At 44.5% G+C, this 14,967-nt stretch overlaps 1 protein-coding gene across 4 annotated transcripts in view; it reads right to left on the bottom strand.

Moving 5' to 3' along the window:
- The window catches only part of mthfsd (methenyltetrahydrofolate synthetase domain containing), a 70,180-nt gene that overhangs the window by 48,476 nt on the left and 6,737 nt on the right, over positions 1-14,967 (bottom strand). For 2 of the 4 annotated variants that reach the window (XM_072517881.1, XM_072517878.1), the window contains exons 2-3: positions 14,194-14,297; positions 6,637-6,750 (exon numbers count right to left, since the gene is read on the bottom strand). In XM_072517881.1, the coding sequence (XP_072373982.1) occupies positions 6,637-6,750; positions 14,194-14,297 (218 nt within the window). Of the gene's footprint in view, positions 1-6,636; positions 6,751-6,781; positions 6,896-14,193; positions 14,298-14,967 lie in introns of all 4 variants that reach the window. The other 2 variants (XM_072517879.1, XM_072517880.1) reach the window with 2 other exon arrangements.

Below are 14,967 nucleotides of genomic sequence, written 5' to 3' on the forward strand. Positions count from 1 at the left end.
TGATTAAATGGCAGATTACGACCAACTGCCAGAAGCTGACTAGAATTTTCCAGCTGGTTTGTGGGGCCTGCGAGGCTGACTCAAAGTGGATGCCTGGCAGCAGACCATGGGACAGGTGCTCTGGGCAGGCTTTAAACCCCTCCCTGCCTGCCTGCCTTGCCACAGCTGCAGACACAGGCCTCCCTGTCGAGGGGCTTCCCCTCCAGGATGGTAGATTGGTAGCTACAGCTATAGCTATACTTTAAAAGTTCATGGCACAGTGCCTTGAGGCACCCTCCATTCCTCTTACCCTTCTATTCGCCTTCCAGGTTTGAGGATCCGCCTGCTGTCTTTAATTGGACGAGAAGCGTGCCCCAGCCACTAATTAGCAAATTCACGAAAAATCATTGACAGATGACTGTTTCCCACACATTGCAGGGTAGTGACCCCCATTTGATCCCAAACTCATTCGCCGCAAAAAAAGGAGACAAGGAATTTTAAAAAACAACTAGACATCAGAATGTCCAGTAGAATTCTTTAAACCAAAGTTTAAAGAACCAAACCATAAGAGTGGAAACCTATAGATATATCGAAAATGATCAAGAGGCCTTATAACTGGCAACAAGCACAAATACCAGTGCCATTTCCTGCCATGCCATTAGTGGCTTATTTCAGACGATCCATTGCTAAATTGACAGGCTTTTATTGTCACATGCCCTGGTGCTTTTGGGGTGGTGCAGCAGAGAGGAGAAGGTGTAAAATTCCTCTGTTATTCTACCCTTTCTTGTCTTAACCCCTTACCTCCCATTGAAGATAACATTTCACCCTGCCCAGCTTTGACAAATGGAACCAAATGGTGAGCAACAGGAGGAAGGAGCAAATGGGAACATTGAAACAACTGGCTGGAAAAGAATGAAACAAGAGTGCCCTTAAGAAAGGACATTGGAGGGCAAGAACAGCTCTTCCCTGTGTCGTGTCAGCCACGACACAGCCAGTAGCACTCTCTCCTCGGAGTCAGGGGGTATTGAGGGGGTGCTGCATAGTTGGAGGTGCTGTTTTTTGGATAAGATGTTAAACCAGTATGCCATCCTCTCGAAAATAAGCAAAATACTTTGGATGCTGGAATCTGAAACAAGAACAAAGGAAGCTGGAAAAACGCAACAGATATGTCAGCATCTATCAGGCCAAAAAGGGCCCATGACTCAAAGTATTAACTGTGTGGCTCTCCTGATAGATGCTGGCAGACCTGCTGCATTTTTCCCACTTCCTCTCTCGTGTCATCTTCTCTATCAGATAGACAGAATGATCCCATTGCACTACTTCAATATAGGACAGGGGAGGTGGCATGGTGGCACAGTGTTTAGCACTGCTGTCTCACAGCACCAGGGACTGGGGTTGAATTCCGGCCTTGCGTGACGGTGTGGAGTTTGCACGTTCTCTCCGTGGCTGCGTGGGTTTCCTCTGCGATCTCCGGTTTCCTCCCACAGTTCAAAGATGTGCAGGTTAGGTGGATTGCCATGTTAAATTGCCCTTTAGTGTCCAAAGATTAGATGGGGTTTGCAGGGACAGGGCAGAGGTGTGGGCCTAGGTAGGGTTCTCTTTCAGAGGGTTGGTGCAGACTCAAATGGCCGAATGGCCCCTTTTGCACTGTAGGGATTCTATGAGGGGAGTTCTCCCCGTATTCGTGCCAATATTTATTGCTCAAGCAACATCCCTAAATTCTGGTACATATTACTGCTTGTGGAATCTTGCTATGCACAAATTGGCTGTTGCATTTCCTACATTATAAGAGTGACTACACTTTAGAAGCAAATCATTGGTTGTAATGTGCTTTGGAGTCACCCAAAATGCACTAAATAAATCCATGTTTTTCTTTTAGCACTTTGTTTGACTATGAGGAAAGTCACTGGCTGTCAATCAATGATCGAATGAACAGGCAGACACTACAGCACTGCAGAGTAATTGAGGAAATGGATAACCTATGGACAGATACAGATCATCGACATCAGGGGTGGCACAGTAGCACAGTGGTTAGTACTGCTGCCTCACGACACCAGGGGCCCAGATTCAATTCTGTCCTCGGGTGTCTGGGTGCATGGAGTTTGCACTTTCTCCCCCTGTCTGCATGGGTTTCCTCCGGGTGCTACAGTTTCCTCCCACAGTCCAAAGATGTGCAGGTTAGGTGGGTTGGCCATGCTAAATTGCCCCTTAGTATCCAGGGATGTGCAGGTTAGGTGGGGAAGTCAGCCGAGCTAGGATGCTCTTTCAGGTGGTCGGTGCAAACTCAATGGGCTGAATGGAATTCTATGATAAGTCTCTCAATTTGTATCCAACAACCTCCGCCTGTTAGGAAAACCACGGTAGCTTTAGATTTATATTTGTGTGGGTAAACATTAGAAATAAGGTATAGTTTTAAGTGTGTTTAATTTAATGTTTCTGTGCTGGAAGGGTAAACCCCATAGTTAAATTCATGCTTGACAAAGGTGTTTGCATGTGTGAGGGTTGGTTAAGTTTCAACTGTTTTTCTATCATGCTTTGAGAGGGATACAGCATGAGGAATAAATAAAAGTCATAAGCATGTGGGTATTGCTTAGCAACTGGGAAATTTTTAAGGTAGAGACGCTTTTAAATTTAAATTTAGCTAATTTTATGACAGTTGGAGATAGGTAGTGAGAGAGAAGGCAGCTCACAGCTCTTCTAGAAGCAGTTGGTTTAGAAGGCTAGAGAGGGAATATCTCTCTCAGCTTTGCTAGAAGAAAAGCCATACCATGGGGGGGTAATAATTAAGAAAACACGTGCACAGGTCTAAAGAGCAGCTAGTTAAGAAAACTGGAGAAAGGAAAGAAAAGTTTCCAAGAAGTCTGAGGTTAAAGGTACAAGAACAGAGCACAGTTCAGTAAAGACAGACATATCTGGGAAGAAGGCTGAGGCACAAGAAAGTTATCTGTAGGTTTGTGAGATTTTACTGCAGCCTGTGGAACCGGAGTTGAAGTAACTATGGAAATCGGGGGCTGGGTCTTGGAGTGTATGGAAAACCAGTTAAGACAAATGAAACCTAAAAGAGGGTAGTGTAAAATCCTGGAATGGATTCACTGTTAAAAGATAAGTGGAAACTGGAGATAGAAGAGTAATTTGTAAAACCTGGACTGTATTTCGGAATGCAAACTGCTGAGAGTATTCTTGTGAAGGAAGATTTTAAAGCAAGTTTTTTTGGGGGGAACGGAGTTTGGAAACTCTCACATGGCCATCATCTGGGGGGATTCTGAAGAGAAATACACAGACACTAACTTAGGTTCAGAGCAGATTGTGTATTTGACCACAGTCATCTTGTGTGCTTATAAGAGACTTTGTGTTAATGAGACCATTGTAGATTAAGATGCACTTTGTCATCTGTGTTCACCCTAAATCCTGTATGTATTTAGTGAATTAAATGGGGAGTAAAGACGTATTTGCTAAATGTTTTTCTCTGTTAAAAATAATTAGTGGTCCTGTGACTGATCCGCAATGTTATGTATAATATAAAATGTTACGGTCTTTTGAGCTAGGGTTCCATTCTGGAATCTTCTCTTCCAGTTATAATATCGACTGGGACTGTAACACTTCAGCTTTGGAGAAAAAAAATGTTGCTGCTCTTTTTACCTGTTAGTCTTTCGAACACAATATATCTTTGTGATTAATAAAACAGGGAATATCAAAATATTTTTGGCTCACCTGCATAATTTTTTCCTTTTAAAGTGCACACATGACTACAGTATCAACAGGGTCAAACTGACCCACAGCATTCTGGCAATTTACATCAGAGTTGTATTGATTTGTGAGATAAATGAACTGCATTGTAACTGATACCGCATACTCCTAGTTCATATTTTCAATGCAAACTTATTCTCTCCAGTCCATAAACATTCTGTGAATTTACCAAATGCAATGCACAAAATAAAGCTGCTGAACATTCTGCATTCAGAGCGAGCTGTGTTCCAGAGGTATTTCAACATTTTATTGACAGCATAGGTGTATTATATATGTTATGATATATTAAAGCACATTGCAGTATTCCCTGTAACCTCACTAACCAACTGTTATCGGTTAAGTGGAGATGGGACTCCTTCCCAAAACAACTGTCCAAGTCTGTTAATTCATGCCATGTACCGTATATGTGTCCAGTACAGAGAAAACCAACATACATCCATCCCATTACACCCATGCTGGTGGACTGAGAGGTAATTCTCTGCACAATACCTATATATATGTACACCACTGATATCTTGGCATAAGGACTGCCTGGATGCGTGCCCAAGGACAAATTAAAAATACTCCGTTAGCAATGTGGAGGAGTAAGACAGGGCTGCAAACTGCAAGCTTGGGTTCTCCTTAAGTTCATGTTGAAATACTTCCCTTGCCTGAGTCCATTTTTATTATGGGGTCAAATAATCAAGTATCCAGTCTGGCAGCAGTCAAATTTTTGACTGCAATAAATTACTGCACATGACCTCCCAAGTTGAAGATGTTTTAATGCGTACTTCTTCAACTGTAGAGGTATAAAGTAACCAGTCGCTACCTTTTTCACATCAAATACACTTTTATCATATTTTGCAGAGCTAATGGTCCACCTGATGTATTATTAATATGGCTGAATATAAAAATAAAATGTTATTCATTTGGTAGTGAGCCAATATGATGGATTCCAAAGGAAGTAGAGGAACTTGCAATCGATAGCACATCATGAAAACATTTCAAAAGTACTACACACAGTAAATTACTTTTTAAAATGGAGTGACCACAAAAGTTGGCTTTTAGTAGCAGTAAAGATGAAAAACAGAGGGCCTCCGCCCATTACCATGTTTTTCAGTGTGACAGTTGCGTGTTCTGTGTACACATGGGAAGTATGGGGAGTAGGCCGTTCATGACACTAATTTGACACCCGCCCAGCCATTTTGGACCTCATTGCTCCAGGCAATGTTCTCTTTGGAACACACACTGATGAGCAGGTGTACAGCTTCATGGAACGGCCAGTCAACCTATTCTCTGGCTGCTTGCCGGGTCATGGGAAGAATTACTGCTCCTTTGCCAGGTATGCCGGAGGATTTTTAATGTCCATTTTATCAGGCAGGAGGGAGGGCAAGATGTCCATCAATGAATAGATCCTTCAACAAAGCGATACTGTCTCAACACTGAACTGAAGCATCATCAACGATAATGTGCTCAAATTTTCATGTAGGACTTGAACCCACAATCTTCACAGCCAAGTGTGCTACAGATTGAGCCAAACACAAGTCACTATATTTTTAGATTGGACTGGGATTTTCAGTCAGCTTTGGGATTGGGATCAGCCAGGCCTACAAACGCATGACACTGACTGTCGTGCTGGTTTGGTGCAGTCTCCCAGCCCCAGGCCCGTTTTAGAGGCGGTCTCAGGGACAAAATGACTACCCGCCCACAAGTGGTGGGTATCCAATTGAGGGCAATGAAGGCCTTTTAAGGCCCCTTGCCTGTGCTGACTGGGGATTTCTAATCACTGTACGGGATTTCCACATCAGGGCGAAACATGGTCAGTGCATCAAGGTGGCCCCAAAGCACAGGATTTCCTCTTCATCCTGCATCTACCAAGGCCATCAGGCCACATCTGTGGCCACTGACCAACCCATAGAAAGGTTTACCCTTCACGATCACAATAAGGCAGCCATTATCATAATTTTGTTTAAATTTAACCTTTTCTTTAGAGGGCGTCTCCATATTGAGGCGCTGTCGCTCACTTCATCACAAATCTGCAGCTTCCACCCCAAGCCAGTAGGGTGCTGATACATCATGCTGGAGGGCCTCCCACAGGCCTTCCAACCACATAAGTCCACCCGCTGCCTTTAAATCAGATGGCGAGCGAACTTTCATTGCCATTTAACTTCCAATAAAAGGGTATTGCTAAACTTCCTACTCGATCTTTTCTCTCTTTACTGTCCCGAAGCTTCTAACTTTAATTCCACTCACAATTCAATCATCCAGGCAGTTAGTTCTCATTTGTGACACTTCTGAATGTTGGCCGACTGTTGGATTATGGGGGCCAACACATCATTTGATCCTATCTTATGTAATATTTGTATTGGGTCATTTCCAATAAGGAGCACTGGAGAGTGATTGGGCATAGAAGCATTGGCTGTGTTTCCCAAGAAAAAATGAAGACAGGCACAATATCCCTCAATGTGCCCTTCCCAATAAACAAACTAACACAATATAGACTGAGGATGGGGTCTGAACCCTTCTTGCTTTGTATTTCACAATGTTGTATTTTTGTGGGATTCTTTCTTTCCGCAGTTTGTCAATAGGATATCCCATTGAAGTCACCCAATGCCGCCTAGAAACCCGCGGGCAGGGGTGCGCTGCCTGCGGGAAAAGAGAATCCCAACAGCTGGAGAATTCCGATCAGAATATGTGAGAATGTTCCTCATTGCAGAAGGAATACAAGAAGTAGAGGGCAATGATGAAGAGTTCTAACAGCTATTGCTATCATCATCATTACTGAAGGAGGTTGGCAGCCATGGATATTCATGTCCGAAATGCACATGGAGGTAGTGATTATCAATTAAAACTTTTCTAAATAATTGTCTGGCTCCCTGAACCAAAAAGTGCTTCTCAGTCGGGAGGTGCTGTGTTTAAATGACTTATTACCTGGAGCGTAGCTAAACGGACTCCTTCTAGTGGTTTGTCAGGATCCACCTTCACCTCTCTCGTCTTGGCGAAACTATCTAGGTGTTTGATTTTATTGCAGGCCTCGTATGCGCCCTGCAGTCAAAAGAAACCAGCAAAGACTTACTTCCAGCGCGAGCAAACGGACATTTTCCTGTGGCTTGTCGGGATTTACTTTGACAATCCTTGCGTTTTTGAACTCCTGCAGATCTGGCAACTTTTCTGCAGCCTGGGCTGCTCCCTGTTTCCAGAAGATGTGACGAATTACAATTAAAAACAACCACCGGAAATATGCATGGTTTATTATATCTTTATTTCTTCTTCCCCTCCCACCTCCCCACACATTTTAAACTCTTCGCCCTCCCCTACAGTGCATTAACCTTTTTACCCACATAAATCTCCCTTCCCAGCACATCCGAAAAAAAATCTAGATTACACAAGGGGTTATATTTCACTGCGGTATTTTGAACATTAAGAATAGAGTAATAAAAACTGGAGCACCCACACACTTAACTTTTCTGCTTGCAGTCAACAATGCTTTCAGAAGAAAATTTGTTGCAAAAGCAATTTGTGCACTTGTGAAAAAATGCACAGAGGGACGTCTAGAAAGCAGAAAAAGGAACTTGGCTGAAATGTAATCCTGTGCACAAGATAAATGTGAGGGAAGGCAGGGTTGACGGGTAGTTTAAACTCAAATCTTCATGTCTAAGACTTTAAATCCAGCACAGATGGATGATTTGAATGTCTCCTCTATTTGTTGGCTGTTAAGATCGCGATTGGAGCATGTTGCCGCAGTCTCAATGGGTGTGCCGCACAAGAAACGTGCTCTTTATTTAGCACTAAACAGACATTCTAGTTAAAAAGGCAACTGGATAGCTAGTCTGAGAAATGGCTAAGCAGCATACTGATGCAGTACAAGTGTTAGCTTTGAAGCACATTGTTCGGACAAAGTAGAAGCAGTTTTCCAGGCCTTGCTGTAGTCTTTGATGCTAACACCGATACTCAGTAACTGAGTTACCAAGGGTTTCATTCTCCCACTTTAAAATCACCAGGACCAGCATATTCACAAGAAAGCTGATCATCTAAGTCTTCTCACAGATTATTTGCTGCTATGTGCTGGAGCGTACAATGCTCTTCCGTAAAAAAGTAAACAGATGGCGGAGTAACTTAGCGATTACTTTGCCCAGTTACTTAATGTAGGAGACTCCCTCGTTCTCTTCTCCTCTTGCTCTTTTCGCACAACACCAGGTGGGCAGCACGTTAGCACAAGTGGCTAGCACTGTGGCTTCACAGCGCCAGGGTCCCAGGTTCGATTCACCACTGGGTCACTGTCTGTGCGGAGTCCGCACGTTCTCCCCGTGTCTGCGTGGGTTTCCTCCGGGTGCTCCGGTTTCCTCCCACAGCCCAAAGACATGCATGTTAGGTGGATTGGCCATGATAAATTGTCCTTAGTGTCCAAAAAAGGTTAGGTGGGGTTACTGAGTTACGGGGATAGGGTGGAGGTATGGGCTTAAGTGGGGTGCTCATTCCAAGGGCCGGTGCAGACTCGATGGCCCGAATGGCCTCCTTCTACACTGTAAATTCTATGAACTGCTGAAGTCCTGTTATTCTTTGTGGCACCTTGACACAAGCAAGTGGCTCGCTCGTTCATTTCAGGGATAGGGTGGAAGTGAGGGCTTAAGTGGGTCAATGCAGACTCGATGGGGCGAATGGCCTCCTTCTGCACTCCATGTTCAAGTGACCCAGTGCTTAAAAAAATCAAATTGGGAGCAAAAAGATTCCAGTCGTAAGCACTGACACCCTCGCAAGTACAACATTGATTAAATGGAAACTAAGGCAATATCGTGGATTTAAATAAGAGGCTGCCAACATGTGCGGAACCTGACTCTGCATGGGCATACAACAGGCTGCAAAGGCCAAAAGGATCATAAGGCCTTTCAGCAACCACCCAGACCCTGTAAGCAGCTGTGAGGGATATATTTAAATGTATACTCCCAAGATTTGATTGTGGTTGGTTGGGTTTCAGTGGCTCAGCTTTTTGTTTTCTTTTCACCCACAGAATGGTACAAAAAAAAGTGTTTGAATAAAAACAACAATCTTTGATGATCGCATATCTTCATTATGAAAACAGCAATGCTAGCAGTTACGTTTTTGTTGGATGCTTACGGAAAATATTAAGAGAATATATTTTTTAAATTGCGAATACCACACGGTCCAACAGAAATTCTGCCTTAATCTTAAATATTGTAATCATTCAATTCAAGTTCTGTAAATGCACCCGTACCCGATGTTTCAATTTTTAAAGTTTGTATTTTCTACTGACCTTCAGTTCTCTAAATTCCCTAAAGCATCCTCCTAATATGCACCCTCCTAATAAGACTGGAAAGGGGGTGGGGGGGAATAGCAGTGTCCAATAAGTTTTTGCACACCTACCAAAGAGATTATTACTGTCAACTGAGCTGCAGTTTAACTTCATCCATGTAAACTTTGTCTTGGGGAAATAATGCAAAGCAAACTTCTTGCTGAATTTGGCACAGCAATTTTGCCTGAGTAGATTCACAATCACGCTTCACTTATCTGCGCATCACTGAGTCTGTAATGGTGCTTGCTGCATAAGTCCTAATGTCTCACCTACATTAACGGAAACCATTAATGGGAGCCGGAGGAAATAGAAGGTTCGATTTTAGATCATTTGACTTTCAGGAGCAGGTAAACTAAAGCTTCATTTCTTTAACATAGTGTCAGTGTGGGAATTCAGAGTCACAGGGTGTTAGGTATTTTGTTATGAATTTGTTTAACTGCATGATAGAACCACCAATCTCTGTACAATTACTCATATAAGAGAGAATGCTGTCTTGTTAATGAAATACATCAAGACAGCGCTGGCTTCAAACTTCTAGCGAGGAGGAGTGTCAGCATTTTATTTCCAGTCTCATACTCCATTTCGTAAGGGACATTTTTATTTTGTCCGGCTCTGACAAATATAACACGGACAAATTGATATCTGAAATTAATTCTCAGCACGTGGACACTTGCCCAGTCCAAGCAGGCAGAGCTAGTGTGCCTTCTAGACCTTTGGGCAGCACGGTAGCACAGTAGTTAGCACTGTTGCTTCACAGCTCCAGGGTCCCAGGTTCAATTCCCGGCTTGGGTCACTGTCTGTGTGGCGTTTGCACATTCTTCCCGTGTCTATGTGGGTTTTGTCCGGGTGCTACGGTTTCCTCCCACAGTCCAAAGATGTGCATGTTAGGTGGATTGGCCATGATAAATTGTCCTTAGTGTCCAAAAAAGGTTAGGTGGGGTTACTGAGTTACGGGGATAGGGTGGAGGTATGGGCTTAAGTGGGGTGCTCATTCCAAGGGCCGGTGCAGACTCGATGGCCCGAATGGCCTCCTTCTACACTGTAAATTCTATGAACTGCTGAAGTCCTGTTATTCTTTGTGGCACCTTGACACAAGCAAGTGGCTCGCTCGTTCATTTCAGGGGGCAGTTAAGAGTCAAGCACATCGCTGTGCGACTGAAGTAACGATACGCCAGACCGGATAATGACAGCCGTTTTCCTTCCGTTTAACACATTAGTGAATCAGCAAGACGGTTACGATGAACCAATAACTTCATCAATCACCTTTGTGTTCATTGATGCCAACTTTTAATTACCAGATTTTTACTTAGGACCCACTCTATTCCTATAAATAATATTGTTCCCTCATCTTGAAAACAAATACAATGATTAATGATGGGCTAAATACTGCAGATTTTGTATCTTGTACAGAGAATCGTGGAATGATTACAGCACAGGAGGCCATTTGCCCCATCGGGTCTGTGCTGGCCCTCTGAAGGAGCAATTCATCTAGTTTCACTTCCCTCCCTTTTTTCCGTAACCTTCGAAAATTATTTTTTAAGTTAACTGTCTTGACTCCCTCGTGAAAACTCCACCCTGCCTCCACCACACTCTCTGGCAGTGCATTCGCTTGCTGCATGGAAAGCTTTTCCTCATGTCGCCTGTAGTATCTCGAAAGACAGGTGACCACCAAGTTGGTTAATGAATAGACAGTTTATTAAGGGAAATAACTGTTTACAGAGAGTGAGATACTTCACTGCTCCAAACTCAGAACAGTAAACCCCGCGCTCAGCCCCAGGATTCGCGCGCTCCGGCCCGATCACATGATCCCACGAGAGCTCGACCCCTTAAAGGGACACACTGCCACATTGCCATTGCTTCCTTTGCCAATTATCTTAAACCTGTGCCCTCTCATCTTGCCCCTTCCGCCGATGAGAACAGTTTCTCTCTACGTACTCTGTCCAGATCCCTCACGATTGTGAACACCTCGATCAAATCTCCCCTCAACCTTCTCACGTCCAAGGATAGTCCCACCTTCTCCAATCTTTCTATGCCACTAAAGTTCCTCATAGCTGGAACCATTCTCATGAATCTTTTCTTCAGCTGCTCTAATACCTTCACTTCCTTTCTAAAGTGTGGTGCCCAAATGTGGACATGATACTCCCGCTGAGGTTGAGCGGTGTTTTATTGAGGTCTAAACAAACTTCCTTGCTGTGTACTCATCCCCCTATTGGTAAAGCCAAGGGTACGGTTGGCTTTATTAACCTCACAACCTGTCCTGCCACCTTCAATTATATATACAACCGCTCACCTCCACACTTTGTTTCTTGCCGCACGGCCAATTTCATCTCCATGTTGCTGTTGTCCTATAAATTCCATGAGCGCTAACCTTTCTCACACGTCTGTTGTGTAGTACTTTATTAAATGTCTTTTGGAAGTCCATATACACCACATCCAACAGCATTCCACTCATCAACCCTCTCTTTCCCTCATCAGAAAACTCAAGCAAGTTAGTTAACCATGATTTGCCCATAACAAATCCACGCCGGTATTAATTAACTCGCATTTACCCAAGTGGGTACTAATTGTGTCCGGAATTATCAGGCAGCCGATCAATTCCGGCCCCGCATCACTGTCCGTGTGGAGTTTGCACATTCTCCCCGTGTCTGCATGGGTCTCACCTGCACAAGCCAAAAAGATGTGCAGGGTAGGGGAATTGGCCACCCTAAATTTGCCCCTTAATTGGAAAAAAAAATTGGATACTCTCAATGTATTTAAAGAAGGAATTATCAGACAGTATTTAGCAGAGGTGACAGGGGTATCTTCAGAGAATCATGGAATCCCTACAGTGCAGAAAGAGGCCATTTGGCCCATTGAGTCTGCACCGGCCCTCCGAAATGGGCCCTCTCCATAACCCCATATCCCCATAACCCAGTAACTCCATCGAAACTTTTGGACACTAAGGGGCAATTCAGCATGGCCAATCCACCTAACCTTTGGGCTGTGGGAGGAAACCGGAGCACCCAGAGGAAACCTACGCAGGCACGGGGAGAATGTGCAACTTCACACAGTCACCCAAGGCCAGAATTGAACCCGGGGACCCTGGCGCTGTGAGGCAACAGTGCTAACCAAGGTGTCACCATGCTGCCCTGAGGGATAGAGCGCTGCGAGAGCATCGCACCACCTCTTTTAGAGAAACCTGCTGTATTTAGTGCCACTTGGGCACTTCACTGAACAGTGAAGAACCTTACTCGGGATTTTGGATGTGTGGGAAGCTTCTCCACCCACTTAGATGTTTCCAACTAATCAGAATCTGGCAGCTCTACTGAATGGGTGTGCCACCAGAGCGGCAGTTGCTGCTGTGTTAAGACATCCACCTGCGGCCTAGTACTGCCACTGGATCCCAGGCCATTGGTGAGTAATGATGGGAGAGGGAGGGCTATGTTGCAGAGTGGAGGTTGGAGGGATCTGGCAGCAAAGACAGGAGAGTGGCTCTCAGTGGGGCCTCCCATCCTGAAGCCAGCACTGAGGGCCTTTATTTGAGGGTCTCCTGCCTAGGAGCCAGCAAGCAACCCAGCACAGATGTGTTTGACATGATCCTGCATGACGAGCACCCCATCCACGCTGGGTTAATATTAGCACTGGCAGAATGAGGCCCTTTGGGCCCACTAAAGGGGCTAAATTGTTGAACATAAGAACATAAGAACTAAGAGTAGGAGTAAGCCATCTGGCCCCTCGAGCCTGCTCCACCATTCAATGAGATCATGGCTGATCTTTCGTGGACTCAGCTCCACTTTCCGACCCGAACACCATAACCCTTAATCCCTTTATTCTTCAAAAAACTATCTATCTTTATCTTCAAAACATTTAATGAAGGAGCCTCAACTGTTTCACTGGGCACGGGATTCCATAGATTCACAACCCTTTGGGTGAAGAAGTTCCTCCTAAGCTCCGTCCTAAATCTACTTCCCCTTATTTTGAGGCTATGCCCCCTAGTTCTGCTTTCACTCGCCAGTGGAAACAACCTGCCCGCATCTATCCTATCTATTCCCTTCATAATTTTATGAAGGTGAGGGTAGGTCATCCATGGGCCGTCCGGGGTGGACGCAGGAAGCGGTGCTGCCCGATTAAATACACCCCTGACCCGAAACACACCACGAGAGAGGGCATTTAATTCTACCCATTGTTTCTGGCAGTTTCTTCACCTCTCTGGTTAAACTGACCGATATTGCTGGGCTTATTGTTACATCCTTTTTTGAACAAGAGTGTAACATTTCCAATTCTCCGGCCTTTTGCCTGAATCCAAGGAAGGTTGTCCATGATGGCCAGTGCCTTCGCAATTTCCACTCTCCCTTCCTTCAGTATCCTTGGATGATTCTCATCTGGTCCTGGTGCCTCATCAACTTTACGTACAGACTATGAATGGAATTCCAGCGCACATTACTCGGCGCCGCACCGTTCACTGCGGGCGGGATTGTATCCTCCTGCCGCTTGTCAATGGGATTTCCCATTGAAACCACCCCATGCTGCCGGGAAATCTGTTGGCACGGGTGCGCTGCCAGCCAGAAAAATTAATCCCGATGACCAGAGAATTCCAGCCAACCTATCCAGTGCCTCCTCCTTATCAATTTAAACCCTTAAAAGTGTCTGCCACACAGAAAGTCTGACAATAAAATTACATCAAAAAATATTGCGTTGATTTTGTGAGTGATTATTTTAGAATGGGGGGAATAGTGTGAAAAATAAGTATCTTTGCAAGGCGGGAGAGTTTCAAACAGAACTTACAGTGGACCAAAGTGCAGATTGCCTGAATGGTAAGTATGGAGTCCTCACTTAAAATGTAAAAGTAAAGATTGTTAATGAAAAACTATTTATGCAGACAGTTGTTGAAGATACAACAGGTTGTGTTAACAACAGATGTCCTTGCACCAATCCGAGAACGCGAATGAACGTCACTAACAGGCCACATTTTGTGAACTTGCCACAATCTTATGAGCGTCTATTAAATCAATTGCACATTGCCTCAGGGAACAACAACTGACAGATATGGCTTCAGTCTACTAAAGGTAGTGACTACGACAAACGAGGTTTGCTAATGATTTGCCGAGAATGAATCTAACATGAGAACTTGGAATTTAAGAGGCACATCTGAGGGCGATTAAGGCTAAGGCTGGCGAGGCTTTCATTGTGGTTTTTACCTTGAAATTGGGAATTCTGTGATGAACCGGCCTTGGGAAGTTTGCCAGATTGTTTTCTTCCATATAATCCCAAACTTTCTGACGAATGTCCCACTTAGAGGCACCTAGAAAAATAATTTAAAAAGAAAGAATCTCAGGTCTGAAATGTTATTCCAGAATTATAACTGCCTGATCTTTGTCTCTGTTGAGGACAACACTGTCCACAATCACGGCATGAAGAATCTGTGTACTCTCACTCAGAGGTAGAAGGGAGGTACAGGCTGTAGGTAAACGTTACAATTTACCATAATCCATAATCTGCTCTACACTTGTGGACTGAATTTTGATTATCTGCACTTATTTTTGAAACTATCATTTTTCATTCAATGAATCACAGAGAACCTATGTGCAGAAGGTTAGAGCAGCACGGTAGCATAGTGGTTAGCACAATTGCTTCACAACTCCAGGGTCCCAGGTTTGATTACCGGCTTGGGTCACTGTCTGTGCGGAGTCTGCACGTTCTTCCCATGTGTGCGTGGGTTTCCTCCGGGTGCTCCGGTTTCCTCCCGCAGTCCAAAGGTGTGCCGGTTAGGTGGATTGGCCATGCTAAATTGCACTTGGTGTCCAAAATTGCCCTTAATGTTGTGTGGGGTTGCTGGGTTATAGGGATAGGGTGGGTGTGTGGGCTTGGGTGGGGTGCTCTTTCCAAGAGCCAGTGCAGACTCGATGGGCCAAATGGCCTCCTTCTGCACTGTAAATTCTATAATCTATGAGAAGGAGGCCTTTCGGCCCGTC

The sequence above is a fragment of the Scyliorhinus torazame genome, chromosome 10 (assembly GCF_047496885.1).
Source record: "Scyliorhinus torazame isolate Kashiwa2021f chromosome 10, sScyTor2.1, whole genome shotgun sequence".
Taxonomy (NCBI): domain Eukaryota; kingdom Metazoa; phylum Chordata; class Chondrichthyes; order Carcharhiniformes; family Scyliorhinidae; genus Scyliorhinus; species Scyliorhinus torazame.